The following is a 25,962-nucleotide window of genomic DNA, read 5'->3' on the forward strand; positions in this document are numbered from 1 at the left end:
TTTACATCTCATCACACTGACTACTGCAGCGCCAGTATTAAAGTAGAAGTATTGTAGTTTTCAACCGTATGCGGATTGGCGAAATATGTGCAATAATACAGTTGAAATGATCTAAAAACATCAGTCCGATCCTGCCTTTGGACTGTAGGGGGCGCTCCAGTATAGAATAATGGCGCTCCTCCAACCTGCAGCATTACGTTGCAGGAAAATGCTGGCAAAGCCACTTTAAATACGTTCTAGGAGCAATAAGACGGCCTGATTAATCATTTATAGATATAAATGGGGAGGTTGTTGCTACTCAGAGCTTGGGGAACAGTGACTTTGGCTTCTAGATGAGGACAATAAATGTGTAAACTGCATTAATCATCATAAATTAAGACCCTAAAAAGTTACAAGGGGGGGTTTATAACGTTATTCATGTGGGTCAATCCGAGGTGACACACTCCTGTTGTGAATCAGCCAATTAGACCCGAAAGCGGTGGGAAGTGTTAAATGGGTGCAGGAAGACTTTGTTCCGGTTTCATGGCTCCAGGATGGACGGGTTCCTGTCCACGTTCCCCCCGTACAGTGCCTGCGGCGCCCCGCCGGGCCAGGACAGCTCGGTCTGGGTAAAGAGGCAGGGCTGCTTCATCACCCCCCAGGGTCTCAGCTACCTGGAGCTGTGCAAGGCCATCATATCCCAGGTCAACCCCGGCCTGCCCCCTCCCATCAAGAGGGCGCTCACCAGAGAGTGCGGCGTGCAGGTCAACGCCAAAGTGGATAAAGTGATCCAGTGTTCCCTGGGGCCCAAGACGCTCTGGTGCCTGGAGGGCGAGCACCGTGCGCAAACGCCCGATCTTCACAGCACTCCGCCGGTGAGCAACCTGCGATTCCCGAGGCCGGTTTCCATCTACTCACCGGTGTTTGACCGCAGGATCTATCCGAAGAAGCTCAGCGACGACACCGGGAGCGAAGGAGAGGCCGAGGACGCCCGGAGGCGCGTCGGGGAGGTCGAGAGGTTTGAAAGAGGCGAGGACGCGGAGAAGGATTCACTGGCTGCCGGCCGCCGCTCCAGTAAAGGCTCCAGCTTTCAGGTAGGCTGGGGAAATATCCTGAAGGATCCAGGTTATTCCCTGAAATAATGGCGACTCCAGCACTGATATTAGATGTAGGTTGGTCCCAGCTAACCCTAACCCATCTGGGATGCTTGAAAACGGCAACTGCGATTAGAAACGGGCCGTTCGGCCCAGAGCCGCTTATGAGGACACTTGAATATGCAGCTGGGCCCACGGACAGATGTCCACTGCACATCTGTCCCAGGCAGAGGGATCCTTCAGGTGTCCTTGGGGTTTTCTTCCTCCCTCAACAGGGTTTAAAGCCAAGAGGGGTTAGAATTGTGCAGCTTTCAAAGCCCCCTGAGGTGATGTGACTTTGGGCTTGAGACGAACTTGGCTTGAGCGTAGGTTCTATTCAGGTCCGGCGTAATCGATGGGACTGGGCACAAAGGGAAGCCCTAACGCTGATGTCTTTTGTAGTTCCTGGAGCAGAGGTACGGCTTCTTCCACTGCAAGAAGTGCAACATCCGGTGGGAGAGTGCCTACGTCTGGTGCATCTCTGGAACCAGCAAGGTCTGCGTCCTGCTCGCTGTGCTCCCCAAGCTGCTGCGTCCCTGATTCTGCCTTTATGCGTCTGTTTTTATAACCTATTAGGTGTACTACAAGCAGCTCTGCCGGAGGTGTCAGCTGGGCTTTAATCCCTACAGAGTGGAATCCATCCTCTGTAAGGTGCGTTTAACCTGGATTCTCCAGCAGTAACGCTCACTGCCGACTTTCATGGTGAAGAACCGACCCTGACACTTGATCTATGGTCTCATCTTGGCAACGCTCAGGGTTGTTTGCAGACTTGCTGCAGCTGCGAGAAGAAGCAGAGGCACATCAACATGAAGAGGCCTCACCGCCAGGACCTGTGCTCCCGCTGCAGAGGCATGGCGCTGTCCTGTGACGCCACCTACAGCTTCAAGTACATCGTGTGAGTCGCCCGCCAGCCGTCGTCCCTGGAGCCCACTCAGATCTTCCTTCCCCTGCCAGCGAGTCAGCAGATCTCTGGTTTTTATAATTAGCAGCTACTCAAAAAGCAGATTAGTCGTCCCATCTGTCCGGTGCTTCAGTGAACATGAGAAAATATTTTTGTAAGAAGAAATTAAGTGAAATAAAAGTGTTGCATCTCAAATGTCGATTTCTTTGTAACGCGCTGAGGCTTATTTTAGTTTTGTAGGGAGAAAGTTTAAGCTGTTGAGTAAAGAAAAGTCATGAAAAATGCAGCATTTCCCATTTTTAATTTGACACCGACTTACAGAGCAATGACTCGGAAGGACTTCACAAAGGCTGTAAAACTATTTACACAGTGGAACAAAACTCTTAAACCTTAAAAAATGTGCAACTTCTTGTTCGGCATGCACACGTTCTCCCACACAAAACGCCCACGTGAGCTCAAAGCTCCCTTTTGTACCTCAAACGTATCTTTAAGATAAAGCAAAATGTTCTTAATAAATAGGTTGAACACTCATCCAGAAAATGCATGCATGGCAGTTTAATTTGACAACAAAAATATATTTAAAAAACCGTAACGACGTCTGATCCGATAATTACTGGAAAAGAAAAGGAGGGAGAGTCACGAACTAATGACAGGAAGCGTTCAACACCAGAAGTAGCACAAGTCTTGGTTTTAAACATCGACAGTACTGCTGAATGTCAGCAGGGTAAACACACACACACACACACACACAGGTTACGATGGTTGTGTGTCCATTCCTAGAAACAGTGTAGACGGACAGTGTAGACATGCACGACCCTCCCAGCCTGTGAGCACAATAGGTCAACGTGTAGGATAGTGAGGAATATAGTGTAACACTCACTACTGAAGCTGCTACTATTCACAGGAGTGTGCACGTCATGTTCTGAACAAGAGGAGACCAGCTGGTTGTGGGCTTTCAGCAGCGTGAGGCGTCTCCCCTGGGGAACCGGGTCCCTCTGCATAGGTCCGGGATCAGGAGGGGGCACGAGTACAGCAGAGCGCATTCAAGTGGGTCATGCATTGCACAATTTTCCCCAAAAGAGGCCTTAAAACAACAGCTAGAGCAAAAGAAACGTTCATCCAGCTTTGGGCTCTTCCTTCCTTCCTTCTTTCCTTCCTTCTTTCCTTCCTTGCTTCCTTCCTCTCTGAGTGACGAGCCTCTTCACTTTTTAAAGACCATATCAAATCTAAACTTAGTGCAACAGTACAAATTGTGCCAGTGAGGTCTGGCAGTCTCACAGGCAGTTTCACAAGGTCCAGCAGTCTTTGTTCATCTTGGAGGAGGCAGCATCAGCCCATGGGTTCCTCTGGGGAAGAACCTTCCAACGTGAAAGCTTTTTGTTCATCTTGGAGGAGGCAGCATCGGTTCCTCTGGGGAAGAACCTTCCAACGTGAAAGCCTTCGCCCGTCCTCGAATGAGCCACCGATGCTGATCACCGACCATCAAGCAGGACTTAAACTGAGAGCACTGTGCTCAGACAAAAACCACATCAGGTCTTGTGTCAGCAGGCAGGAATATGCAGGTTACATCCCATAATAGTCTGGAATGTTGTCTTCTCTTCTCGGCATCCCACAGATCTACTCAGCAATCGTGGGTTTCAGCCATGGTTGTTTCCAGAGGTCCTCAGTGCCCGCTCAGGTCTGGACATCTGATCCCTTCTCCGTATTCAGGAGCCCCCCTACGCTCAGCAGGGGCAGGGCAGCGTGGCCCATCTTCCCCAGGTAGTGGGTCAAGGGTGCAGCAGCACCACTAAGGGTGCAACAACAGCCCCATGCCCAAGTCTCTTCTGGGGCAGCGGGACAGGGCGAGGAAGGACGGGGAGTGAGGACAGAGGAGGGTGGGGCAGGACTGCGGATCAGGACCGCAGCATGTTCAGGGAGAACGGCCGCCGGGCCTGGATGCTCATATGGTGACCGGGGGAAATGAGGAAGATGGGAACCCCGAGGGCGGGTGGGCGGGGCACCCGGGTCAGAGTGAGCCAGCAGGGTGGGCTGTGATGCTACAGTCTGCAGGACGTCGGCTGAGACCGGACACGTGCTGCTGTGCAAATGGAAAAGTGGGGAAGGACCTCGACAGGGACAGGAACCCCTCTCATCATGACTCCTCCTGGGTGCTCGTGTGCACGGGACTGAGTCTGGAGTTGTTGTGCAGCAGTGAGAGGAGAACAAGTCTGGAGGTCTGGGAAAATCAAGCAGACCCGTGTTGGAGTCGACAGTGGAAGAGGGGAGCAGAGAAAGGCCCGAGTCCTGCTCTAAAGGTTCTGGTTCTGCTGACGGGGAAGGCAGTATGTGGGCAGCCACCCGGAGCTGTGCAGCCGGGGCAGCAGACACACGGGGGGCGGGAGGGGCCACGTGTGTGGGTGTTGGTCCTCGTCTGTGAGGACAGCCGTGGTTGGCGCTGGTGGCGTTGGGAGGGTCGCTGGTTGGGATGATGGGTGGGACAGAGGTGGGGAAGGAGGGGGCAGGGGGCTCCTGACTTCCTGTCAGAGACTGGTCCCGGAAGCGCTGGAGTCGGGGAGGTAAGTTGTGACCACCCGGTACCCCTGAGCGTGGCGGATCATGTCGCGGATCTCCCCGTTGAGCTCCAGGAGCTTGGAGCAGATCAGGCTGAGGTCTTGGCGGGAACCGACCAGAGCGATGGTGCCTGTCTGACCCAGCGTCTGATGGCGGAAGTAGATGTTCAGCAGCGTCTGGACCTCGCTCTCTGAGCTGCCTCCAAACACTCCGCAGGGCCACCGCCTCCTGGGGTGGTGTGAAAGGAATAAAGGAGGACGGGACATGAATACGTTTCCAGCGGTCCCACCTAACAGATGCAGACTTTAGCGTGTGTAGCATCAGAACTGCTGACTCACCGGAACTCCTGGATGTAGCGCACCGCTTTGGTGAGCTCGTGACTCCTGAGGCACTCCAGGATGGACTGCACAGCGGCCTCGGAGCTGGAGAAGCTGGGCACGACCGTGGCGGCAGCCTGCGCATGGCGAGGCACGCGCTCCAGGTCGGAGGCGATGGCCGTCTCAGCTACCTGGAGGCTGCTCCTCAGCTCAGAGAGCTCCAGAGACATGTTGAGCAGCTGCAGGGGGAGAGGGAGCACCATGCCAATCAAATGTGACGGATTCATCAATATGGAGGCCAAAAGGGTCCAATGGTTCTCAGATCAGTGGCAGGAACACACCACAACGGAGAGCGTTACATGGTCACACAAAATCAATACATGACTGATATATATATATATATGAAAATCCGAGCAGCGCCGTGTCACCTCGGGAACGGAGCTGACGGCATGAACCTGTCCGATGAGCGAGCAGTAGGACTGGAAGAGGAGGAGGATCTGGAAATGCAGCTTGTAAAGCCTCTGGCACAGCTCCAGTTGCTAGGAGACATGAAACAGCACCGAAGGGTTCAGCTGCAGGTAACAGGCACAGGCCGACCCAGGCCGACCCAGGCCGACCCTGGCCGACCCTGGCCGACCCAGGCCGACCCTGGCCTTCATCAGAGAACACGCAACACGCCGCACGCACGCACGCACAACTCACACACGCACGCACGCACACTCACACACACGCACGCACACGCACGCACGCACAACTCACACACGCACGCACGCACACGCACGCACGCACAACTCACACACGCACGCACGCACGCACACTCACACACGCACGCACAACTCACACACGCACGCACAACTCACACGCACGCACAACTCACACGCACGCACGCACGCACACACACACACGCACGCACGCACAACTCACACACGCACGCACACACACACTCACACACACGCACGCACGCACAACTCACACACGCACACACACACGCACGCACGCACAACTCACACGCACAACTCACACGCACGCACGCACAACTCACACGCACGCACACTCACACACGCACACACACGCACGCACGCACGCACACACGCACGCACGCACAACTCACACACACACACACACACACACTCACGCACGCACAACTCACACACGCACACACACGCACGCACGCACAACTCACACGCACGCACACACACACGCACACACGCACGCACACACACACACACTCACACAGGAGGCCAGTGAAAAGAATTGATGAGAGAACTTACAGCCAGAGATTCCATTTGCTAGCGAGAGCATGTTAGGGCGTCAGAGGAGTGAGAAGAAGACAAAGTGTCAGTCAAACACATGCACACCAGGAAAGAGCCTAACAGTTAGTCAAGAGTGTAGAAACCCCACACATTTAAAGATTTTGGACTATTTTTTGCAGTCACCTAATATCACACAGCAAAGATGCTAATTGACCAATCAATCATCATTCTAGGTCAAAATACTCAGTATTGATTATTGATACTCTGTAGATCTGTACCTTTTCCTCGGAGTCTCCTGGTTGGCAGGTAACCACAGATTCACCAGGACACCTGGGAAAAGTGTCTTTGCAGTTCTTGAACCACTAAAGAAAAACATGGCGGTGAGGAAGAGCGAGCGGTTCTTTTCTATGAAGAGAGAGAACGTAGGAGCAGCTTACAGATAAAGCAGCCTCCTCTCTGCTGTTGTACGTGTCCAAATACTCCTGCAGCTCCAGAGCGCTGAACTTAACCTTTTCAAGGAGGCCGTATGACATGATCTGGGGAAAAACCGTCCGGACAGGAAGATGGCTGGAGGTGAGAACAGCGCTCCGATCAGCCACTCACTTCACTCCTTACTCACTGTATCGGCATCGACGTAGATGGTGGGACAATCCGAGCACGTGGTCAGCATCTGTGAGGACCGCAGGAACTTGGACCCGATTCCTCTCAAGCCCTCCCCGAGGTAAGTGGCAACATCAGTTGTCAGGAGGCAGAATTTACCCTGGATGTTCTAGAAAAGACATTTGGAGAATCATTTGTATGTTGCAGCCTGATCCAGACGTTGTTCGTCAGAAGTGGTCGATTGTCTTTTGTCACCTTAAACAGAGAGGAAAAGACGTGAAAGGTGTGCACGGCGCAGGAGCCGTCGGAGTCGGTCACCAGCTGGTTGATGTGAGACTGCCAGGCCTCCTCTGCATCGTCACACACTGCAGGCTGGAAGGCCGCCAGGATGGCAGAGAAGAAGGGAGAGGGGGGCGGTGGAAACCCGAGATCTTCCAAGTCATCGACATCATCACGTAGGCTGGAAATCACAACGGCAAAACAGTCGGAAAAGCCAGTCTGTTGTGGGAAAGGCTGTATTTCCAGAATCAGGATCCAACAAAAAGGTGACCAAAGTAATGAAGCCCTAACCCTAGCCCAACCCTAGCCCAACCCTAGCCCAACCCTAACTAACCCTAACTAACCCTAACCTAACCTAACCCTAACCTAACCCTAACTAACCCTAACCTAACCCTAACTAACCCTAACCTAACCCTAACTAACCCAAACCTAACCTAACCCTACCTAACCCTAACTAACCCTAACCCTAACTAACCCTAACCCTAACTAACCCTAACCCTAACTAACCCTAACCTAACCCTAACTAACCCTAACCTAACTAACCCTAACCTAACTAACCCTAACTAACCCTAACCCTCTAACCCTAACTAACCCTAACCCTCTAACCCTAACCCTCTAACCCTAACAAACCCTAACCCTAACTAACCCTAACCCTAACTAACCCTAACCTAACTAACTCTAACCCTAACTAACCCTAACCCAGCAACGCACCCTCACCCTCACCTGGGTAGACAGTTTGGGTCGAGAAAGTCCAGGGGGGGCTGGTAGTAGTTGAGGTGGGGGCTGGTGTCCAAACTGGGCAGCTGCTGACCGGGCAAATCCAGAGTGAAGCTGTCGCCGCCGTCGGAGCCCTGAGGCAGCTCGGGGACGCTGGGCGACAGCTCCTCGTCCTGGGGCTGCGTGTCCTCGTCCTCACCACACGCCCCCTGCTGGCCAGGGGAGAGAGCACGCCAACATCAGCACCAAGGCTAGCAACATGCTAACGTCACCTCTGATCCTCCTTCAGGCAGAGTACTGTACTGGTGTACTGGTGTACTGGTATACTGTACTGGTGTACTGACTGGTGTACTGTACTGGTGTACTGGTGTACTGTACTGTGTACTGGTGTACTGGTGTACTGACTGGTGTACTGTACTGGTGTACTGGTGTGCTGTACTGGTGTACTGGTGTACTGGTATACTGTACTGGTGTACTGTACTGGTGTACTGGTGTACTGGTATACTGTACTGGTGTACTGGTATACTGTACTGGTGTACTGGTATACTGTACTGGTGTACTGGTGTACTGTACTGGTGTACTGGTATACTGTACTGGTGTACTGACTGGTGTACTGGTGTACTGACTGGTGTACTGGTATACTGTACTGGTGTACTGACTGGTGTACTGGTATTCTGACTGGTATTCTGGTATTCCGACTGGTGTACTGGTATTCTGACTGGTGTACTGGTATTCCGACTGGTGTACTGGTATTCTGATTGGTGTACTGGTATTCCGACTGGTGTACTGGTATTCCGACTGGTGTACTGGTATTCTGACTGGTGTACTGGTATTCCGACTGGTGTACTGGTATACTGTACTGGTATACTGACTGGTGTACTGGTATTCTGACTGGTATTCTGGTATTCCGACTGGTTGTACTGGTATACTGTACTGGTATACTGACTGGTGTACTGGTATTCTGACTGGTATTCTGGTATTCCGACTGGTGTACTGGTATTCCCAGTCCAGAAGGCCTGCCATTCCTTACATGAAGAACACTCCGACCACCATGGAGGGCTCCCTGCCCTGGTGTGGGGGCACTGATGGACTGTGGGTCAGCAGAAGTGTCATAGGAAGTGAACAAGGAATCGATGTGATTGGTCTCCTCTGATGGTGACGGATTAGTCTAGAACAACAAGACAAACCAGGAGTTCTTGGTTATTGTGTGTTTAAATGTGTGGATGCTGCTATGTTCCGGCAGCTATGGCTACGCACAAGCTGGGAATGAGACAGGCTCTGGCTGGTTGAAGACTCCTCTTCCTCTGAGGACTCATCTGAATCATGGGGGTCCTCATGACCCAAACTGGGGGTGCTTCCTGAGTGCTGGCTCTCCTCCAACAGGTCGCCCAGCTCGGTGCTGTCCAGAGAACGCCGACGCACACCCCAGTTAAAGTTATCCATGGTTTCACCCTAATGAAACACATACAGGATATGAAGCAACAGGAGCAGCAAATCCTCTGATGACATCATCTAAAGTGGCTGCTGGAATGATGCAGACCAGGTTGGTACTTAGGGAAAGAAATTATATAAATGTTATTTTCCTTTTTGAAAAATAATCAGCATCGAGCAACCTTACGGTTATTTTTTTTTATCTCTTTGACAAATATTTGAAAAGTGCAGTTCTGCAAGCAAGCTGAAGCAGAATGGACCTTTATGGACCGAGAGGCGCCCACGCAGCAGCGTACAGAACCTCCCGTAAAGGTGAGCAGCCTTACCTGGAGCTCCTGGGCAGTGGGGGGAAAGAGACACACAGTTAGAAACACAATATACTGATGTGAAGGCAGAAGTTAGAGTGCAAAGGTCATTGTGGTTTTAAACCAAGCACTAGTAATGAGTCACACCTCTCCATCTTCCAGTTCCACGTCCAGGAAGTCAAAATCCCGGAAAACCCGGAACTGCTGCTCACTGGCAGTGTCGTCCAGCGTATCCTCTCTGGTTCCACCCTCCTCTGATGACACACCACTTTCTCTGACCTCCATCAAATCCAAATCACCACAGGATGAGAAGATGACCTGCAGTGAAGAACAGAGAGTTCCGTACTACCTGAGGACTGGAGAATTCCAAAGATGGGAAAAGAGTCACAAAACGGAGAACAACAGTAGCTTACAGAGGGGTTCTTGGTGAGTCCAACCTCTTGGCCACACAGAGATAAAACATTGACCAACTTCTCCCTGGTTCGTTTCTGAATTATAAAAAGAATGCAAGAAATAGCAGTTATTAGTTTTGGAGCAAAGTAAATAAACACGAGTGTACTATGGAATATGCATAAAGAGGGTCAGGGTTAGGGTTAGGGTTAGGGTTAGAGGGTTAGGGTTAGAGGGTTAGAGGGTAGGGTTAGAGGGTTAGAGGGTTAGAGGGTTAGAGGGTTAGGGTTAGAGGGTTAGAGGGTTAGGGTTAGAGGGTTAGAGGGTTAGGGTTAGAGGGTTAGAGGGTTAGAGGGTTAGAGGGTTAGGGTTAGAGGGTTAGGGTTAGAGGGTTAGAAGGGTTAGGGTTAGAGGGTTAGAGGGTTAGGGTTAGAGGGTTAGGGGGTTAGAGGGTTAGAGGGTTAGAGGGTTAGGGTTAGAGGGTTAGAGGGTTAGGGTTAGAGGGGAGGGGGTTAGAGGGTTAGAGGGTTAGGGTGAGGGGTTAGAGGGTTAGGGTTAGAGGGTAGAGGGTTAGGGTTAGAGGGTTAGGGTTAGGTTAGAGGGTTAGAGGGTTAGAGGGTTAGGGTTAGGGTTAGAGGGTTAGAGGGTTGGTTAGGGGTTAGGGTTAGAGGGTTAGAGGGTTAGGGTTAGGGTTAGGTTAGGGGGTTAGGGTTGAGGGTTAGAGGGTTAGGGTTTAGGGTTAGAGGGTTAGAGGGTTAGGGTTAGGGTTAGAGGGTTAGAGGGTTAGGGTTAGGGTTAGAGGGTTAGGGGGTTGGTTAGGGTTAGAGGGTTAGAGGGTTAGAGGGTTAGGGTTAGGGTTAGAGGGTTAGAGGGTTAGGGTTAGGGTTAGGGTTAGGGTTAGAGGGTTAGAGGGTTAGGGGTAGAGGGTTAGAGGGTTAGGGTTAGAGGGTTAGAGGGTTAGGGTTAGGGTTAGGGTTAGAGGGTTAGAGGGTTAGAGGGTTAGAGGGTTAGGGTTGAGGGTTAGAGGGTTAGGGGTTAGAGGGGGTTAGAGGGTTAGGGTTAGGGTTAGAGGGTTAGAGGGTTAGAGGGTAGGGTTAGAGGGTTAGAGGGTTAGGGTTAGAGGGTAGAGGGTTAGGGTTAGAGGGTTAGAGGGTTAGGGTTAGGGTTAGAGGGTTAGAGGGTTAGGGTTAGAGGGTTAGGGTTAGGGTTAGGGTTAGAGGTAGAGGGTTAGAGGGTTAGGGTTAGAGGGTTAGAGGGTTAGAGGGTTGGGTTAGGGGGAGGGTTAGAGGGTAGGGTTAGAGGGTTAGGGTTAGAGGGTTAGGGTTAGAGGGTTAGAGGGTTAGGGTTAGAGGGTTAGGGTGGTTAGGGGTTAGGGTTAGAGGGTTAGGGTTAGAGGGTTAGGGTTAGAGGGTTAGGGTTAGAGGGTTAGGGTTAGGGTTAGAGGGTTAGGGTGAGGGTTAGGGTGAGGGTTAGGGTTAGGGTTAGGGTTAGGGTTAGAGGGTTAGGGTTAGGGTTAGGGTGAGGGTTAGGGTTGAGGGTTAGGGTTGAGGGTTAGGGTTAGGGTTAGAGGGTAGGGTTAGAGGGTTAGGGTTGAGGGTTAGGGTGAGGGTTAGGGTTAGGGTTAGGGTGAGGGTTAGGGTGAGGGTTAGGGTACCCTAAGGGGTAGGTCCATCATTACAGTACCTGAGAGTACTGCGGCCTTCTCCAACTGACAGGCACCAGAATGGTGTTGGAGTTGGATCCTGAGGAGGTGGAGGACGTGCTGCGAGTTACCGCCATGGCTCTGGCCTTGCCCGCTCGACCACCTGAACCTTGGAGATCATCAAACCGCCGGCCGATAACAGGCGTCTACCAAGGACATCCGGAGACACGCCGTCAAGAAATAACATCGATATTACTCACATGAATGTCGACACATTACCTGAGAAATATCAAAAGTAAAGTCCAGTGTTTTCCCTGGCAGAGCCTTGGAGGAACCGTCCCACACTCGGCTGACCTCCAGGTTGGACAGGTCCCCCTGAGAGTGGCCGTACGCTGGGTGAACTAGGCTGGCAGAGCGCGACACTACCAGTTTCAAGATATTTAAAGCATCCTTCCAGTGTACAGTCTAGGGAACGTCACAACAAATTGAACAACAAATTGTGCCCACTTTTTATCACGGAAAAGCAAAATGAAACACACACAAGTATTTTCAGTAAACTTGCCTGGACGAACTTCTCAATGGTTTTTAGGACATCAGCATTGAACTGTTTGACCTGCACAGCAGTTAGGTCCATATGGCTGAGCAGGCAGTAGATGATCTGGAGGAGGGACTGTTGCATGCTGGGAAGGCCCTTATCCAGGAGCTAAGAGATGAAGAGTGGATTCAGTCAATGACAAAACATGCAAAGCTATGACTTGTTGTTGACCTGTCCCAAAGTTTAATAAGGCAAACTAAGTCTGTCTACCTCTGCCATGTAGGTGACCATGTTGAGTGTGATGTCAGAGAAAGCCTCGTGGAGGTAACGGCAAACCACACTGACCCAGGAGAACGGGTCCCTTGTATAGGAACGGGTCTTATACAGAGTCATCACATGAGCCAAGTGGGACAGCTTGGTGTGTTTCTCAACCAAACACACCTGAGAAGTGCAGAGAGAGAAAAGGCTTGCTTCACTTTTCATCCCTGAGGTGAGCTACTGAAGCCAGGGATGATGTGTTCAGAGCATGGAAAACAGTACCTGAGCAATCCTCTCAGCACTCTCCTTACAAAACTGAGTTGGGTGGCCAAAGTGCTGAACAAAGTGTGGCAGCAGACACAAGACATTCAGAGGGAAGCCTGCACAGAGACACATTTCATCCTCAATGAGAAACACATACAAATCCCGCTATTGTGCTAATTACAGAAGCGAGTATAGAAGCCTCCCACCTATAGACTGTGAGGTATCCACAACAGGCACGCGGGAGACTGGCGTGAGCTGACAGAAGAGCTGTAGCGTCAGGTCAAATGTGGCTTGAGATGTAAAACCCTTTAGTAAAAGCTGCTGAATCCCAGAGAAGCCAGACCAAGCCAGCTGAGCCTGCAGTTTTTCCAGGCGTTCACGGTTCTCCGCTCTGTCTAAGGGCACCTGGCGAGGAAGGATTTGGTTCAAATAAATGAGTTTAGCGAGTGAGTTTAATCTTAGTGAGCCCTAGCTCCTTAGCATGTAAACGACTGCTCTCCCGTCTATATGCCGCTAACTTGGGTTTCATCACTTTTACCTTAGACAGCAACTTGTGAACAAGACGAAGTGACATCTGATATTCAAACTCAAAGTCCGATTCCATGAGCGACACCGCCACCCAGAACACAGTTGCCAGAATTGATGAGGGATGAGAAACATGGGCAGGATCTGATAGAACACTGGGATCAATACGGTTGGTTGACGATGTGCACGAGCCTGGGTTTCTTCCAATTCGGGCCAGGCCGTGACTGTTGCAGGCCTGCAAAGTCCAAAACAACTGAGCAAAACGTACTCAACAATTCCAGCGGTCGCTGATCTGCGAGTCTTGCCTGTATGCGTTCCAGAGTGGCACTGCGAGGAGGATCACACGACTGGTAGCCACATTCACCAAACTTCTTCGGGACTGAGTAGGAGCGCTGGTGGCGCTGTGACGACAGACCAACGAATCCTGGACCAGGAAAATTCAGCTGACCCGTGCTCTTCCGGTTCATCAGTTTGTCATTTATTACAAAGTCTGGCGAGGATGTCCTGTGAATATAAGTATATATTCTTTAGTTACATATCTAACCTACCCCCCGCCCCCCAGAGGTTCAGCCTACCTGGTGAGAGCTGCCATAAGGTCAGTGTTCTTCAGACATTCTGCAAGATTCACCACCACGGACTCCAGCGTCAGCAGGACCTCCATCACGTAGCCCTGCAGTGCACATGAAGAGCAGCCCTCTGTCACCCTCCTGCCCTGTGCTGTCAGTGGCCCTGGCAACCTTTGACTCACCTGCACCTCATCACCATGCTCTCCAACCACCTCCACCAGCCGGGAGACAATGTCCGACACAGCGTGGTTGTTGATGGGCTGTTTGAGGGCCCTGAAGATCTGGAAGGAGCGTCCAGCATAGTGGCGCGAGGAGCTGCACAAAGCTGTCTGTAAAGCAACGTCGCTCAGCTGCTGCTCCAGGTGGAAGTCTGCAGAAACGGAAAGAAGCTAACGCACGTCAATGCAGCAAACACACAAACTCCTCAGTGATAATAAGGATTTGAGACTATTGATGATATGTGATGGGTTCAGGATTGAGATATTTGCTGGGAGTTGTTCCAGAGACATTTGACATTTGAGCGGGAACACTTGCGGTTTCTCACCTGACTTGGATTCTTTGAGGACAGAGACGACATGGCGCAAGAAGTTGGAGAGCTGCTCTGTGCTCTTGGAGTTGGGGTTCTTGGGCGTGATGTCTTCGTGCACCCACAGTGGCCCGATGGCTCTGAGCAACAACAACACAGTACTCCAGGCACTGTATACCCACCACCAGTAGCACCACATCCAAGTTACACAACCACTGAATAAATGGAGGCTTTTACAAACACACATATTTACACAGGCTTTTCTGAGCCTCGATGAAACGGGGACGTGTGATTGGTCAGTGGGCTCTTCGCCTGTACCTGGTGGAAAGGAACTCGATTAGTTTGTTCGTCTTTTCGTCATTTTCGTTGGGTGTATCTTCAAGGTCCTCAAGGTCATCGGGGGTCACCAAGGGTAAATTTCCCACACTGCCTGCAGTGCTGCCACCCCCCAGACTGGTCGATGAGGAGTTGGAGGTGGAGCTGAGGCCAGAGTCCACCACAGGAGATGCCTGCCACTCTCGCAGGAAATCAGATGCACCTCAAAGTAAGGAAAGAGCACAGAATGAAACCTTTTCCTCATTTTGATGACGCGTCACTGTTTTAGAAGGTCGACGTCAGCGTTAAACATGACTGTATAGATGCTGCTGTTACAGCTCAAAGGGAAAAGAAATGTGTTTGGGGTTTTCCTCTTACCTGTTGCTTGGTATTCCATTGGGTAGCTGGACTTAATGGTGAGGGTTTTGTTGTCACTGATTTCTCTTGTCAGCATCAGAACAGAAGCAATAACCTGTCGCAACAAATAAGAGGCTTCTGAATGGCTACCGAGGACAAGAGAAGAGCCTTTGGGACTCATTAGGTTACAAAAATGAGATGAGCACAGAAAGATGGAAAGTATCTACGTTGCAGGTTTCTGACCTGGAAGTTGTTGTTACAAGAGAGGGCGATGAGGAGGTGAAGAAGAAGGCGTTTGCTGTGTTCATAGACCTCTGCTCTGTAATGGTCCATACCTGGAAAAAAGGACCACATTAGATCCCATTTCAAACATTTTATCACGACAGATACGATTTCTAACAATGACATTTGTTCTAAAGTGTTGTTGTGTGATGACACCCACCCAGGAAGAGAGCGTGCAGCAGCAGGGGCAGATGTAAGGCCCAGTCCTCCCTCACACTGTGGTCCACCACCATCTCAGTCATAAAGATCACTGCAATGTTACACCTGAAGAGCAGCACACACCTTAGCTGGCCATAACCAATAAACCACTGATTTTCTAAAGGTTTCATTCATCTTATAAATGGCTATTAACATATAAGTGGCAATCTCTAAGACTGCCTGGTTTGACAGGAATCTTTTTAATTAGATATATAAAACTGGCCTTGTTTCTAATAGCTGCAGTGTTTGAATGTCATTTGTTCATGAGAAATAATAAGAGGTGCCTCTGTCAAATCAATGTTTGACAATTCAAACGCTTTAATGAGACATTCTCTCTAAATCTCATTTTCATGTGAAGAGTGAGAGCACATAGGTGGATAAAAGGTGGTTTCACTGTTCAGAGGCCGACGGCTCAGGTTTCCCTGGCTCAGGTTCTTCTAATCACACATCTGCTTGATGCTCTGCCAGGCCACTCTGGGGAGCCCTGAACCATGTTTCAGAACGTCTATCTTTAGAGCATACCTGTGAAGTGGTCCTCTGGGTGTAATGGTTTCTGGAAGATAATCAACCAGAGGAGCCCAGCAACCGCCGTTAACAGGCATGGGTAACGGCTGAGGGTGGTTGGTTTCCAGAACGCCAAGAAGCCAGCCAGCATATGGAGGCAGTGGGTCAGCTATCAAAACACAGACTCAGTGAAGGAAACTGCTCCCGTTTGGCTCCAGCACGAGCGGACACGCGTGAAAAGTGACCCACATTTATTGCTAGCAGCACAGGAAACGAGAATTTTAATTGCATCTACACGAAACTGCGGTGCTGTCATACTCTACTAGCAAAGCTATTCTATCATGAACTTTAATCATTGTAGTCGTTCAATAGCAAAACAAATGAGGTCTCCGTGATGGCAGCCATCATTGGCGCTGGACTGATGGGAGAAGCTGAGCTCATTCAGGGCTGATTTTGGACCAGTATGTTCCCACGCACATGAAAAGGAATTATATTTATGTTCATTCTCAAAAATCAAGACACGTACATTTTTCATCCTCATACGAGCCTCCAGAGCTGTTGCTGTAGCGAGACTCCAGCCTGTTGTGAGCTCTGGCCCTCCTGAAAGAAGAACCTGACATTGGATGGGACTGACTGGAACCCTGGACACTGGAGCACGTGAGGGCTGCTGTTACTCACCGCTCGTCACATTCTCTGACCAACTTGCTCTCCTCTGTGTCTTGCAGGCTCTCTTGCCCAGCCACCACTGTGTTACTGCTGGAGGTGGTGCCTAATCACAGCAGATATTACACAACCAAATCTCAGTGGTTATTCACTGAGAGACACGAGGGAAAAGAAGGCGCCAGCTCACCTGTCTGTGAGGTAGACGCTTTGTTGCTGGCAGCGAAGCGGTAAAATGGAGGATTATCGCAGTGCAGCACCACCGGGTTGACGGGGTCGGTCTGCTGCAGCTCAAACAGGAGCTCCTCCATCGTTTGGATGGTGTTGTTGCGACACAAATAGATCACCACCTTCTTGATCTTTCATGGGTACAGACAGAATTTACTATGACTGGTACTATTAGAAAAATATTAAGGAAAATTGTATATTTGGTCTAGTTTAGCTGTTTTCATGCAGAGGAAAATGACTTCTTATTGTTTGTACAGACAGCACTCACGTAAGGAAGCAAGGTAGTGTCACTGCTGACTCCACAAAGGCTGATGAGGAACTGCAGGGTGATCCGTAGGTTGTTGCTCCACCTCTCATTAGACACTAAAGCATTCCAAGCATTCTCAATCTCTGGGCCAGGAACCTCGTCTCCGTACTAACAATGAAACGATAACAATCCATTTCAAAGACAGCAGATGTTGTTAATGACGACAGACTTCTGCCAGCATGGATGATTTCCTACCTTAGCGGTCATAAACATGAGGTTGTTGAGGACCAGCGAGGTTGCCTGCAGGGAGCCCCAGCCGTTACCTCTCAGACTGGGAGATATCCCCAGGGCTTGTCCCTGGCCGGGTTCCTCCTCTGGTGTGCACGGACTTGAGGCTGGTGGAAGCCCCGTGTCCACGAGCTCAATGTTACTAAGCCAGGGTAACAGGTAGGACAGCATGATTTGTCTTCCATTCGGGTGAGTGGTGGGGAAACGTTGGCTAACCTCTGCACAGGGAAAAACAGCCTTACAAGCCGAACAAGTGTTTGATCACCAAATGAATCCAACAGAACCGCCGTCTCCGTGCTGACAGACTTGGCAAGTGCTTCAGAAATAACTAAAAAACCTACCAGAGAAAAGAGGCAAAGTGAGCTCGGGATACATGCTGGCCAGCTGGATGGAGAGCTGGGACAGGTTGACACTGTACAGGGGGGGTAGGGGGCCGTGCGTTCCATACAAAAGATTCCCAGGCTTTTGCTCCACCATCCGTTTAGAGTAGGAACACAGCTTGGACTCCAGCACCTGCAGGAATGTGACATTGTCTGTGGAAACAGGAAAGATTCCTGCAGCCTGTGGCAGATGCACGTACCTGCATGAGCTGCATCGAGATCTCGTAGATTTCTCTGCTGGTGTCGGAGGCCTTGAACAACACCAGGTTGAGTAGAGTCACGAGGTCACAAGGATAATTCCTGCAAAAGCCAAACACATATGTGTGTGTTTGAACTCTTCTTTTTTTCTTAGAAAAGGTCAGAAAAATAGACACAAAGATACACGACCCACCTGTTCCCGCAGACTGTAGCAATGGCTTTAAAGCAGCCAGATGCTAGCTGGTAAGATCCAGTGAAGCAGCGGTCTACCGCCCAGTTGAACAGATTGATCTGATCTGGGTTCAGCTCTAATAGCAGTATGACCACCTCACACCCCAGACGGTGAACCTGGAACACGGTCAGAAGTGTGTGATGGACCGATCCACATCTAACGCATTTAGGCATAAACTTTAGAGCAAAGTAGACCGACCCGTATGTCGTGGCAGGCCAAGATGTTGTCGAGCCATTTGTAAAGATAGCCGTCAGTAGACAGACCCACGTTGTCGAACACTGGACCACAACACAGGACGGCTGACATGGCCTGCGGGGCAGTAAAGGTTAATGCACAGCCCGGTGTGACACACGTGACAGGAAGCGCGTCCACACCTTCAGAGCACAGTACTGGTAACGAGTGATCTGGTGGTTGCGGTCGCTGTAACGATCGAGGGGCGTGAACATGACGCTGAACGGGCCGGCCCACTGACTGAAGAGGATGAAGAGATGGTGGCGCAGAGACTGCTGGGGGAAGAGAAAGCGCCTGTGGTGGACTGAACCATTCGGGGGGGAAGGGGGGGAGACGGTTTTCAAATTAATATTTGGAAACATGCATTTGCAAATAATGTGAGAAATAAAAACAGTGACTTACCAGGAACACACTGGATGAGATTAGCCACCATTGCACTGAAATGGGCTCTGATGTCTTTCAGGACGTCCTGCTCTTTCTCATTTTCCGCCTCTAAAAGCATCCGAGTTAGATCCACATATTCAAGAAACAGGGCGCCCAGCGCCAGAGAGTCGCGCTCCAGAGCGCCGTTGGTGCTGCAGCCAATGGGGACGCGAGGAAATTAGGCAAGAATCCTAACGGATACACGTGTGTGTGTGAGCGTGTGTGTGTGTGTGAGAGGTGTGTGTGTGAGCGTGTGTGTGAGCGTGTGGTGTGTGTGTGGTGTGGGTGTGTGTGTGAGGTGTGTGTGTGAGGTGTGTGTGTGTGTGTTGTGTGTGTGAGGTGTGTGTGTGTGGTGTGTGTGTGTGAGTGTGGTGTGTGTGTGTGTGTGTGTGTGTGAGCGTGTGTGTGTGTGTGTTGTGTGTGTGGTGAGAGTGTGTGTGTGTGTGGTGTGTGTGTGGTGTGTGTGTGGTGTGTGTGTGAGCGTGTGTGTGTGAGTGTGTGTGTGTGTGTGTGTGGAGCGTGTGTGTGTGTGGTGTGTGTGTGAGAGTGTGTGTGGTGTTGTGTGTGTGTGAGCGTGTGGTGGTGTGTGTGTGTGAGCGGTGTGTGTGAGAGTGTGTGTGTGAGTGTGTGTGTGTGTTGTGTGTGTGAGCGTGTGTGTGTGTGTGTGAGAGCGTGTGTGTGAGAGTGTGTGGTGAGCGTGTGTGTGTGAGAGTGTGTGTGTGTGTGTGTGTGTGAGCGTGTGTGTGTGTGAGCGTGTGTGTGTGAGCGTGTGTGTGAGCGTGTGTGTGTGAGTGTGTGTGTGAGAGTGTGTGTGTGAGAGGTGTGTGTGAGAGTGTGTGTGTGAGAGTGTGTGTGAGCGTGGTGTGTGAGCGTGTGTTGTGAGCGTGTGTGTGAGCGTGTGTGTGTGTGTGTGAGCGTGTGTGTGGTGAGCGTGTGCGTGTGTGTGAGCGTGTGTGTGTGGCGTGTGTGTGTGAGCGTGTGTGGTGTGAGCGTGTGTGTTGTGTGTGTGTGTGTTGTGTGTGAGCGTGTGTGTGTGTGAGCGTGTGTGTGTGAGCGTGTGTGTGTGTGTTGTGTGTGTGTGTGTGTTGTGAGCGTGTGTGTGTGTGAGCGTGTGTGTGTGAGCGTGTGTGGTGTGTGTGTGTGTGTTAGCGTGTGTGTGTGTGTGTGTGTGGTGAGCGTGTGTGTGTGAGCGTGTGTGAGCGTGTGTGAGCGTGTGTGTGTGTGTGTGTGTGTGTGTGGTGTGAGCGTGTGTGTGTGTGAGCGTGTGTGTGGTGAGAGTGTGTGTGTGTGTGGTGTGTGTGAGCGTGTGGTGTGTGTGTGTGTGTGAGGTGTGTGTGTGAGCGTGTGTGTGTGTGGTGAGCGTGTGTGTGTGTGAGCGTGTGTGTGTGTGTGAGCGTGTGGTGTGTGTGTGTGTGAGCGTGTGTGTGTGAGCGCGTGTGTGTGTGTGAGCGTGTGTGTGTGAGCGTGTGTGTGTGTGTGTGAGCGTGTGTGTGTGAGCGTGTGTGTGTGAGCGTGTGTGTGTGTGTGTGGTACCTGTCACTGATGACTCCTGCATTAGCCAGTAGCTCAAAGATCCTCAGCAGCTGCAGCCGCAGCAGGTCCCTCCTCTCTCTGCGTTTCTTGTTCTGAAGCCACATGCACACATCTGGTCTTTCACGTGCACTGATTTGAAAAGCTTAAATCACGTTTCTCTCATCATCACGTATCGTATTACCTCAGGCCGACGCTCAAGGGCCTCTTTCATAAGTGGATGGAGTTCTTCAACTAGTTCCCTGGAGATAAAATCAATTGTTTGGTTTTTTTTAATGAAACTAATTAAATAAAACCTCCTGTCAGCAGAAGAACAACCTAGTTTAAAGCAATAAAACAGAAACATCACATACCTTAAAAACTTGAATCCTCAAAGGATCATGAGACACATTTTTCTGTTTAGACCTTAATCTCTTTCATAAAAAAGAGAATTCTTTTGCAAAATATTCCAGGTTACAAATAGATAATCCATATAAATAGATAATCCATATAAATAGATAATCCATTTAAATAGATAATCCATTTAAATAGCTGGTTTTCACAATAGAAATGTTTGTGCTGGGAGAACTGTCCACATGCTTCTACGAAAGGTCTCGATGAGGATTCGTGATGCCGTGATCCTTCATCTATTATCGTTGCTTTCAAGCTTTCATGTTTGTCTCCCACTGAACAAGATTCTACGGGACCACAGCTCCAACCAGCTGTGCGGCTCATGAATGTGAGCATGAATCAATCATTTTGGAACTGACAGAGTCCCCCGTTGGAAGCCTTGGTTGTGCTGGACGTTCATACCTAAAGACCAGAGCATTTGTGCATCCGAACCCAAGCACCAGAGACTCTGTAATCTCCAAACTCTCAGCTCTCATCAGAGGAACGAGTTGCTTCAGAAGCCAGGCCACTGACGGTGTCCCTATCACCTGAAAGACAATATAACGAGCATGAACCTGATCCAGGACCACGGACGTGCGTGCTCTAGCTTCAGAAGCTACCTTGTTGTCGTACGTCACACTGCCATCAGGAGTAGTTGCAGTGATTTCTGGGGTGGAAGCTCTCAGGTGGCCAGGAGACATGATGCTCGGCTTGGCCACAGCGAGACAGAGGATCAGGTAGTTTCGCCACAGAGAGATGTAGCTGTCACTCGAGCCGGCGGTGTTCGTCTTTTTGGCATTTACAGGGCTGCTACAAGAAGACGAGCGCAGGGTGAGGTATTCCCACCGTTAATGATATATGTGGAGTTACCCTGGGTCCTCACGTACTTAGGGTCCACTAGTGGCAGCAAAAGCTGCAGTCGGGTGAACACATAAGGCCAGGCGTATCCCAGGGCAACGGGGCAGTGTTTCGGCAGATTCTCCTGACGCAGGAAGGTGTGAAGACAGAGCACCCATGGATCCTTCACACACTGAGCAAAAATCCAGACATGGCTGGGGCTCTTCACGTCATACGAGCTGCTCACCAGCCGGGCCGACCATTCCACCAACCACTGCAGGTCAATGTGGTGGCTGAGAGGCAGCGTGGCCTGAGAGAGGGCCGATGGAGGCAGGAGAGCCATGAGGACTGGAGGACACTATTCACTTGATTTCATGGAGATATGGAAGAGAAACACCCTCACCGAGTCAGAGACGGCCACGTGAACAAAGCTGTTCATTACCGCTGGGCTCAGCTGGTCCATGATCTCTATCATGGGTTTGTCATCATCCTGGAAGAACACCACAAGCTAGTTTCAGACACTGTCAAGCAATGTGACAGACGTCATTCAGTGCCTATTTGATAAATTAGGGGCCTTCTTTCATGTAATATTGACAGGTTTAACCCCGTTTGACCCCATCTGTTCCAGAAATGTTCCCGAAATATCGATGAACTGGGAGTGTGAAGCTGTGCTTGTTTAATGAAGGTTAGGTTAGGGTTAGGTTAGGTTAGGTTAGGTTAGGTTAGGTTAGGTTAGGTTAGGTTAGGTTAGGTTAGGTTAGGTTAGGTTAGGGTGTCCTGTACCTCAGCATGTCCAAGCGCTGTGAAGAGGCAGCGTATTTCTCTTAACACACCTACTGCCAGCTTTCTGGTGCTGGTCTGACAGGAGCAGAGAAGCAGCAGAGCAAGTCCCTCGACTGCATGGAGCACGGAGCAGTGAGGGCTTCGCTCTGGCAGTCTGGGGCTGGACTGATGCACAGACAAGAAGAAAAGGAGAAACCATCATTCGCAGGAAACAGGAGCTTGTGCGTTCTACTATTTTGTTGCACATGTATTCTTAAAATGAAGCATTTAGAGGCTCAGACCAAAATCAGAGTGAAAGATTGCACGTCAGGTTGTACTAACCTCAACTCCTCCACGGACTTTCCCCTGGAGTTGCAAAGCTAACCTCCACTGTGTCAGCAGCTGCAGCAGGAGCTTCACAGAGGCATCCTGCAGACCTTGATGGGTGTCTTGGACCTAAAGGAATTAGAAAAACTGACATGTATTTAAGTCTGGAAGGTTTAAGGGATCCTAAAATGAAAGGGGTACGACATTTTGAGTCAGTTTGATACTTTTAATTTGGTTTTCAGTTACTTTTCTCTATTTTATCAATGTATGTAAGGATTTGCCTCAGATTAATTGCAAGTAAACTAAAAATAATTCATTTGAGTGGCAGGTTTAAATTTGATATGAGCCAGCATTCTGTCAGTTTTACCTCACGCAGAAGGAAATGAGTGTAGCCAAACAGGACATCTTCCCTCCAGTCTGAGAAGTCCAGCAGAAGGCTCTGCAGAGAGTTCTGCGCAATAAGGCGAAGCTCGTCATCCATGTGCACAGTAAGTCTGAGGGTAGAAATGAAGCCTTCATCATTACTGTGCTGATAACACCCCCGTTACCTCGTTACACCTCTCACTCACCGGGACAGAAGGTCGATGAGCTCAGATTTAGACATGGCATCAGGGAGGATGCGAGGAATTGCAGCCACACAGGTCCTGAACAGGTCAATTTTAGGTTTCCTTTCCCCGCTGTCAAGAAAAGAAAGACAATTAGCTGCTTTTACAATTCCATTCAAAATGAAGGAAGAGAAAGTCGTTGTTTTTGTCACATACGTGATCATATCCTCTGGTTCTTTGTTCAGCATTTGGACGCTTGTGAGCATCATGCAACGTCCCACCTCCTTGTCCAAGTGTCTCAAAATATTATCCAGAGACTTTCGCACCTGGGAGTAGTACAATGACATACCTGTGGAGAAAGAAGGCGTTTGAAACAACACTGAGTGGAGCCTTGCATCCGTGCACACGTACACACAGACCTATCAGTTTAGCTTCCTCTTCAGTAAGAGTTTTGCTCAGATATGTTTTCTTCTTCTTCAGAGAGTTTCCAGAGGGTAGAGTGGCTCCTGTGTTGGGCATCGGAGGCTCTCCATCCTTCTGCTGCAGCGCATCTGCTATCACCAGGAAAGCCCGCAGACCTATATTCATACGCTAGTTCAGAAGGAAAAAATTACTGGATGCAAAAATAAAGATTCCACAGCAGCAGCAGATTGGCAGCAAGTTGTTCAAATGTTGAGCATTTTAAAAAGAACAAAAGTAATAAACAATTCAGTCACTATGAGTCTGAATTGGGTAGCGTTCCTGGAGCGGGCGCCCTACCTCGGGGTTAAGGCTGAAGGCTTTAGCAGGCTTCCCAACACTAAGCAGATCAAATATGATCTCTTTCATGGCAAAATCCAGTCTCTCCTGTACAAAGGAGCAAATCATTTCAGTGAGTGCAGAGAGAAGCAGACACACATCCAATACAAGGGCAAATCTACACATTGGACATGTTGCAGTATAGAAGTTCTTCAAAAGTTCTTAAAGTCCTGGACTCATTTAATAACATCAACTGTCCTCCTGATTTATATAAGATGCAGAAGTTGTTCCATTCCTTGAAAAGCCATGAGCCCTTTTCAATGTGATGTTCCATCATTTTTAGAGCCAATAATGAGAATTTGTTCCATTTCAATAATGGATTCTGATGAATTTTTAAAATAACCAGTGACCTGCACTGTTCCCCGGCTCATGAATAACTATGCCGACGGGTAACAAAATCCATTTTTTAAGCTCTGACCAATGCCTAAATTAGGACATGCAATTAGGCATCACACACACACACACACACCTGTGCAATAAACTGGATTATCTTGACAAAAATATTAAGAGGCATGTCTCTAGGAACAACGCTCCGACTCCCTTTGGGGAACAGAGTGGAGGTGATAGATGTCAGACGACTGGGGAAAGAAGCAGAGAGAATACAGTCAACACATAATTGCAGTTGATTTTTACGACATGACTTAATTATTAACCTGTAATTAATGATACTATCAGAAGTAGCGAGAAGGAGGGGCTTCTCATCTAGACCATGAGAAGGAATGTGGCTGTTACCTCTGTGTTGCAGTGTTGCTTTCACACTTTATTCGGATCATGTAGACCCACAGCAGGCGATAGAGTGACTCTAAAGCCACACGCGCCATCTTGGGATCTTTGTTCTGCAGGCATGCACACACAACAATGTTGGTATGGTGCATCATCTGGGATACTGCTTCTAAAATACTGTACACACATACACCGTACACACATACACTGTACACACATACACCGTACACACATATACCGTACACACATACACCGTACACACATACACCGTACACACATATACCGTACACACATACACCGTACACACATACACCGTACACACATACACCGTACACACATTCACCGTACACACATACACCGTACACACATACACCGTACACACATTCACCGTACACACATACCCGTACACACATACACCGTACACACATTCACCGTACACACATACACCGTACACACATTCACCGTACACACATACACCGTACACACATATACCGTACACACATTCACCGTACACACATAACCGTACACACATACACCGTACACACATACACCGTACACACATATACCGTACACACATTCACCGTACACACATACACCGTACACACATTCACCGTACACACATACACCGTACACACATTCACCGTACACACATTCACCGTACCACATTCACCGTACACACATATACCGTACACACATTCCCGTACACACATACACCGTACACACACATACCCGTACACACATACACCGTACACACATTCACCGTACACACATACACCGTACACACATATACCGTACACACATTCACCGTACACACATACACCGTACATACATTCACCGTACACACATACACCGTACACACATACACCGTACACACATTCACCGTACACACATACACGGTACACACATACACCGTACACACATACACTGTACACACATTCACCGTACACACATACACCGTACACACATACACCGTACACACATACACCGTACACACATACACCGTACACACATATACCGTACACACATACACCGTACACGCATACACCGTACACACATACACCGTACACACATACACCGTACACACATATACTGTACACACATACACCGTACACACATACACCGTACACACATACACCGTACACACATATACGTACACACATACACCGTACACACATACACCGTACACACATTCACCGTACACACATTACACTGTACACACATACACGTACACACATACACCGTACACACATATACTGTACACACATACACCGTACACACATACACCGTACACACATTCACCGTACACACATACACCGTACACACATATACTGTACACACATACACCGTACACACA

At 49.7% G+C, this 25,962-nt stretch overlaps 2 protein-coding genes and 1 long non-coding RNA gene across 8 annotated transcripts in view; 2 read left to right on the top strand and 1 right to left on the bottom strand.

Moving 5' to 3' along the window:
• LOC130537969 (uncharacterized) overlaps positions 1–25,962 on the top strand; it is a 157,466-nt gene that overhangs the window by 46,664 nt on the left and 84,840 nt on the right. The gene's annotated exons all lie outside the window — the stretch shown is intronic.
• zar1l (zygote arrest 1-like) lies at positions 499–2,208 on the top strand. Its single transcript, XM_057055146.1, has 4 exons — positions 499–1,073; positions 1,515–1,607; positions 1,689–1,763; positions 1,868–2,208. The coding sequence occupies exons 1-4, from the start codon at positions 534–536 to the stop codon at positions 2,009–2,011; spliced, it is 852 nt and encodes a 283-aa protein (XP_056911126.1). The 5' UTR covers positions 499–533; the 3' UTR covers positions 2,012–2,208.
• fryb (furry homolog b (Drosophila)) overlaps positions 2,296–25,962 on the bottom strand; it is a 39,255-nt gene continuing 15,588 nt past the window's right edge. Inside the window, exons 12-67 of one of the 6 annotated variants that reach the window (XM_057055066.1) lie at positions 24,618–24,721; positions 24,355–24,463; positions 23,847–23,933; positions 23,507–23,678; positions 23,304–23,436; positions 23,112–23,219; positions 22,910–23,036; positions 22,558–22,671; positions 22,237–22,401; positions 21,857–21,943; positions 21,504–21,763; positions 21,237–21,426; positions 21,040–21,164; positions 20,432–20,489; positions 20,251–20,342; positions 18,697–18,869; positions 18,438–18,598; positions 18,262–18,372; positions 18,025–18,179; positions 17,834–17,933; positions 17,595–17,766; positions 17,221–17,471; positions 16,987–17,133; positions 16,681–16,849; positions 16,509–16,599; positions 16,357–16,430; positions 15,849–15,999; positions 15,289–15,392; positions 15,090–15,181; positions 14,868–14,961; positions 14,493–14,712; positions 14,193–14,314; positions 13,831–14,018; positions 13,658–13,752; positions 13,388–13,586; positions 13,096–13,317; positions 12,764–12,962; positions 12,576–12,673; positions 12,306–12,476; positions 12,063–12,203; positions 11,780–11,965; positions 11,542–11,706; positions 9,882–9,956; positions 9,616–9,786; positions 9,490–9,498; positions 8,990–9,184; positions 8,763–8,900; positions 7,739–7,944; positions 6,992–7,196; positions 6,756–6,905; positions 6,574–6,672; positions 6,415–6,498; positions 6,155–6,172; positions 5,312–5,422; positions 4,905–5,122; positions 2,296–4,794 (exon numbers count right to left, since the gene is read on the bottom strand). In XM_057055066.1, coding sequence (XP_056911046.1) covers positions 4,536–4,794; positions 4,905–5,122; positions 5,312–5,422; positions 6,155–6,172; positions 6,415–6,498; positions 6,574–6,672; positions 6,756–6,905; positions 6,992–7,196; positions 7,739–7,944; positions 8,763–8,900; positions 8,990–9,184; positions 9,490–9,498; positions 9,616–9,786; positions 9,882–9,956; positions 11,542–11,706; positions 11,780–11,965; positions 12,063–12,203; positions 12,306–12,476; positions 12,576–12,673; positions 12,764–12,962; positions 13,096–13,317; positions 13,388–13,586; positions 13,658–13,752; positions 13,831–14,018; positions 14,193–14,314; positions 14,493–14,712; positions 14,868–14,961; positions 15,090–15,181; positions 15,289–15,392; positions 15,849–15,999; positions 16,357–16,430; positions 16,509–16,599; positions 16,681–16,849; positions 16,987–17,133; positions 17,221–17,471; positions 17,595–17,766; positions 17,834–17,933; positions 18,025–18,179; positions 18,262–18,372; positions 18,438–18,598; positions 18,697–18,869; positions 20,251–20,342; positions 20,432–20,489; positions 21,040–21,164; positions 21,237–21,426; positions 21,504–21,763; positions 21,857–21,943; positions 22,237–22,401; positions 22,558–22,671; positions 22,910–23,036; positions 23,112–23,219; positions 23,304–23,436; positions 23,507–23,678; positions 23,847–23,933; positions 24,355–24,463; positions 24,618–24,721 — 7,920 coding nt within the window. In that variant the 3' untranslated portion in view covers positions 2,296–4,535. Of the gene's footprint in view, positions 4,795–4,904; positions 5,123–5,311; positions 5,423–6,154; positions 6,173–6,414; positions 6,499–6,573; positions 6,673–6,755; positions 6,906–6,991; positions 7,197–7,738; positions 7,945–8,762; positions 8,901–8,989; positions 9,185–9,423; positions 9,499–9,615; positions 9,787–9,881; positions 9,957–11,541; positions 11,707–11,779; positions 11,966–12,062; positions 12,204–12,305; positions 12,477–12,575; positions 12,674–12,763; positions 12,963–13,095; positions 13,318–13,387; positions 13,587–13,657; positions 13,753–13,830; positions 14,019–14,192; positions 14,345–14,492; positions 14,713–14,867; positions 14,962–15,089; positions 15,182–15,288; positions 15,393–15,848; positions 16,000–16,356; positions 16,431–16,508; positions 16,600–16,680; positions 16,850–16,986; positions 17,134–17,220; positions 17,472–17,594; positions 17,767–17,833; positions 17,934–18,024; positions 18,180–18,261; positions 18,373–18,437; positions 18,599–18,696; positions 18,870–20,250; positions 20,343–20,431; positions 20,490–21,039; positions 21,165–21,236; positions 21,427–21,503; positions 21,764–21,856; positions 21,944–22,236; positions 22,402–22,557; positions 22,672–22,909; positions 23,037–23,111; positions 23,220–23,303; positions 23,437–23,506; positions 23,679–23,846; positions 23,934–24,354; positions 24,464–24,617; positions 24,722–25,962 lie in introns of all 6 variants that reach the window. The other 5 variants (XM_057055064.1, XM_057055068.1, XM_057055067.1 and 2 more) reach the window with 5 other exon arrangements.

The sequence above is a fragment of the Takifugu flavidus genome, chromosome 14 (assembly GCF_003711565.1).
Source record: "Takifugu flavidus isolate HTHZ2018 chromosome 14, ASM371156v2, whole genome shotgun sequence".
NCBI lineage: Eukaryota > Metazoa > Chordata > Actinopteri > Tetraodontiformes > Tetraodontidae > Takifugu > Takifugu flavidus.

Coding starts and splice junctions, on each gene's coding strand:
- zar1l (XM_057055146.1), top strand. CDS start 534: ATGGACGGGTTCCTGTCCACGTTCCCCCCGTACAGTGCCTGCGGCGCC. Junction 1,074..1,514: donor GTAAAGGCTCCAGCTTTCAG/GTAGGCTGGGGA, acceptor TGTCTTTTGTAG/TTCCTGGAGCAGAGGTACGG. Junction 1,608..1,688: donor GCATCTCTGGAACCAGCAAG/GTCTGCGTCCTG, acceptor ATAACCTATTAG/GTGTACTACAAGCAGCTCTG.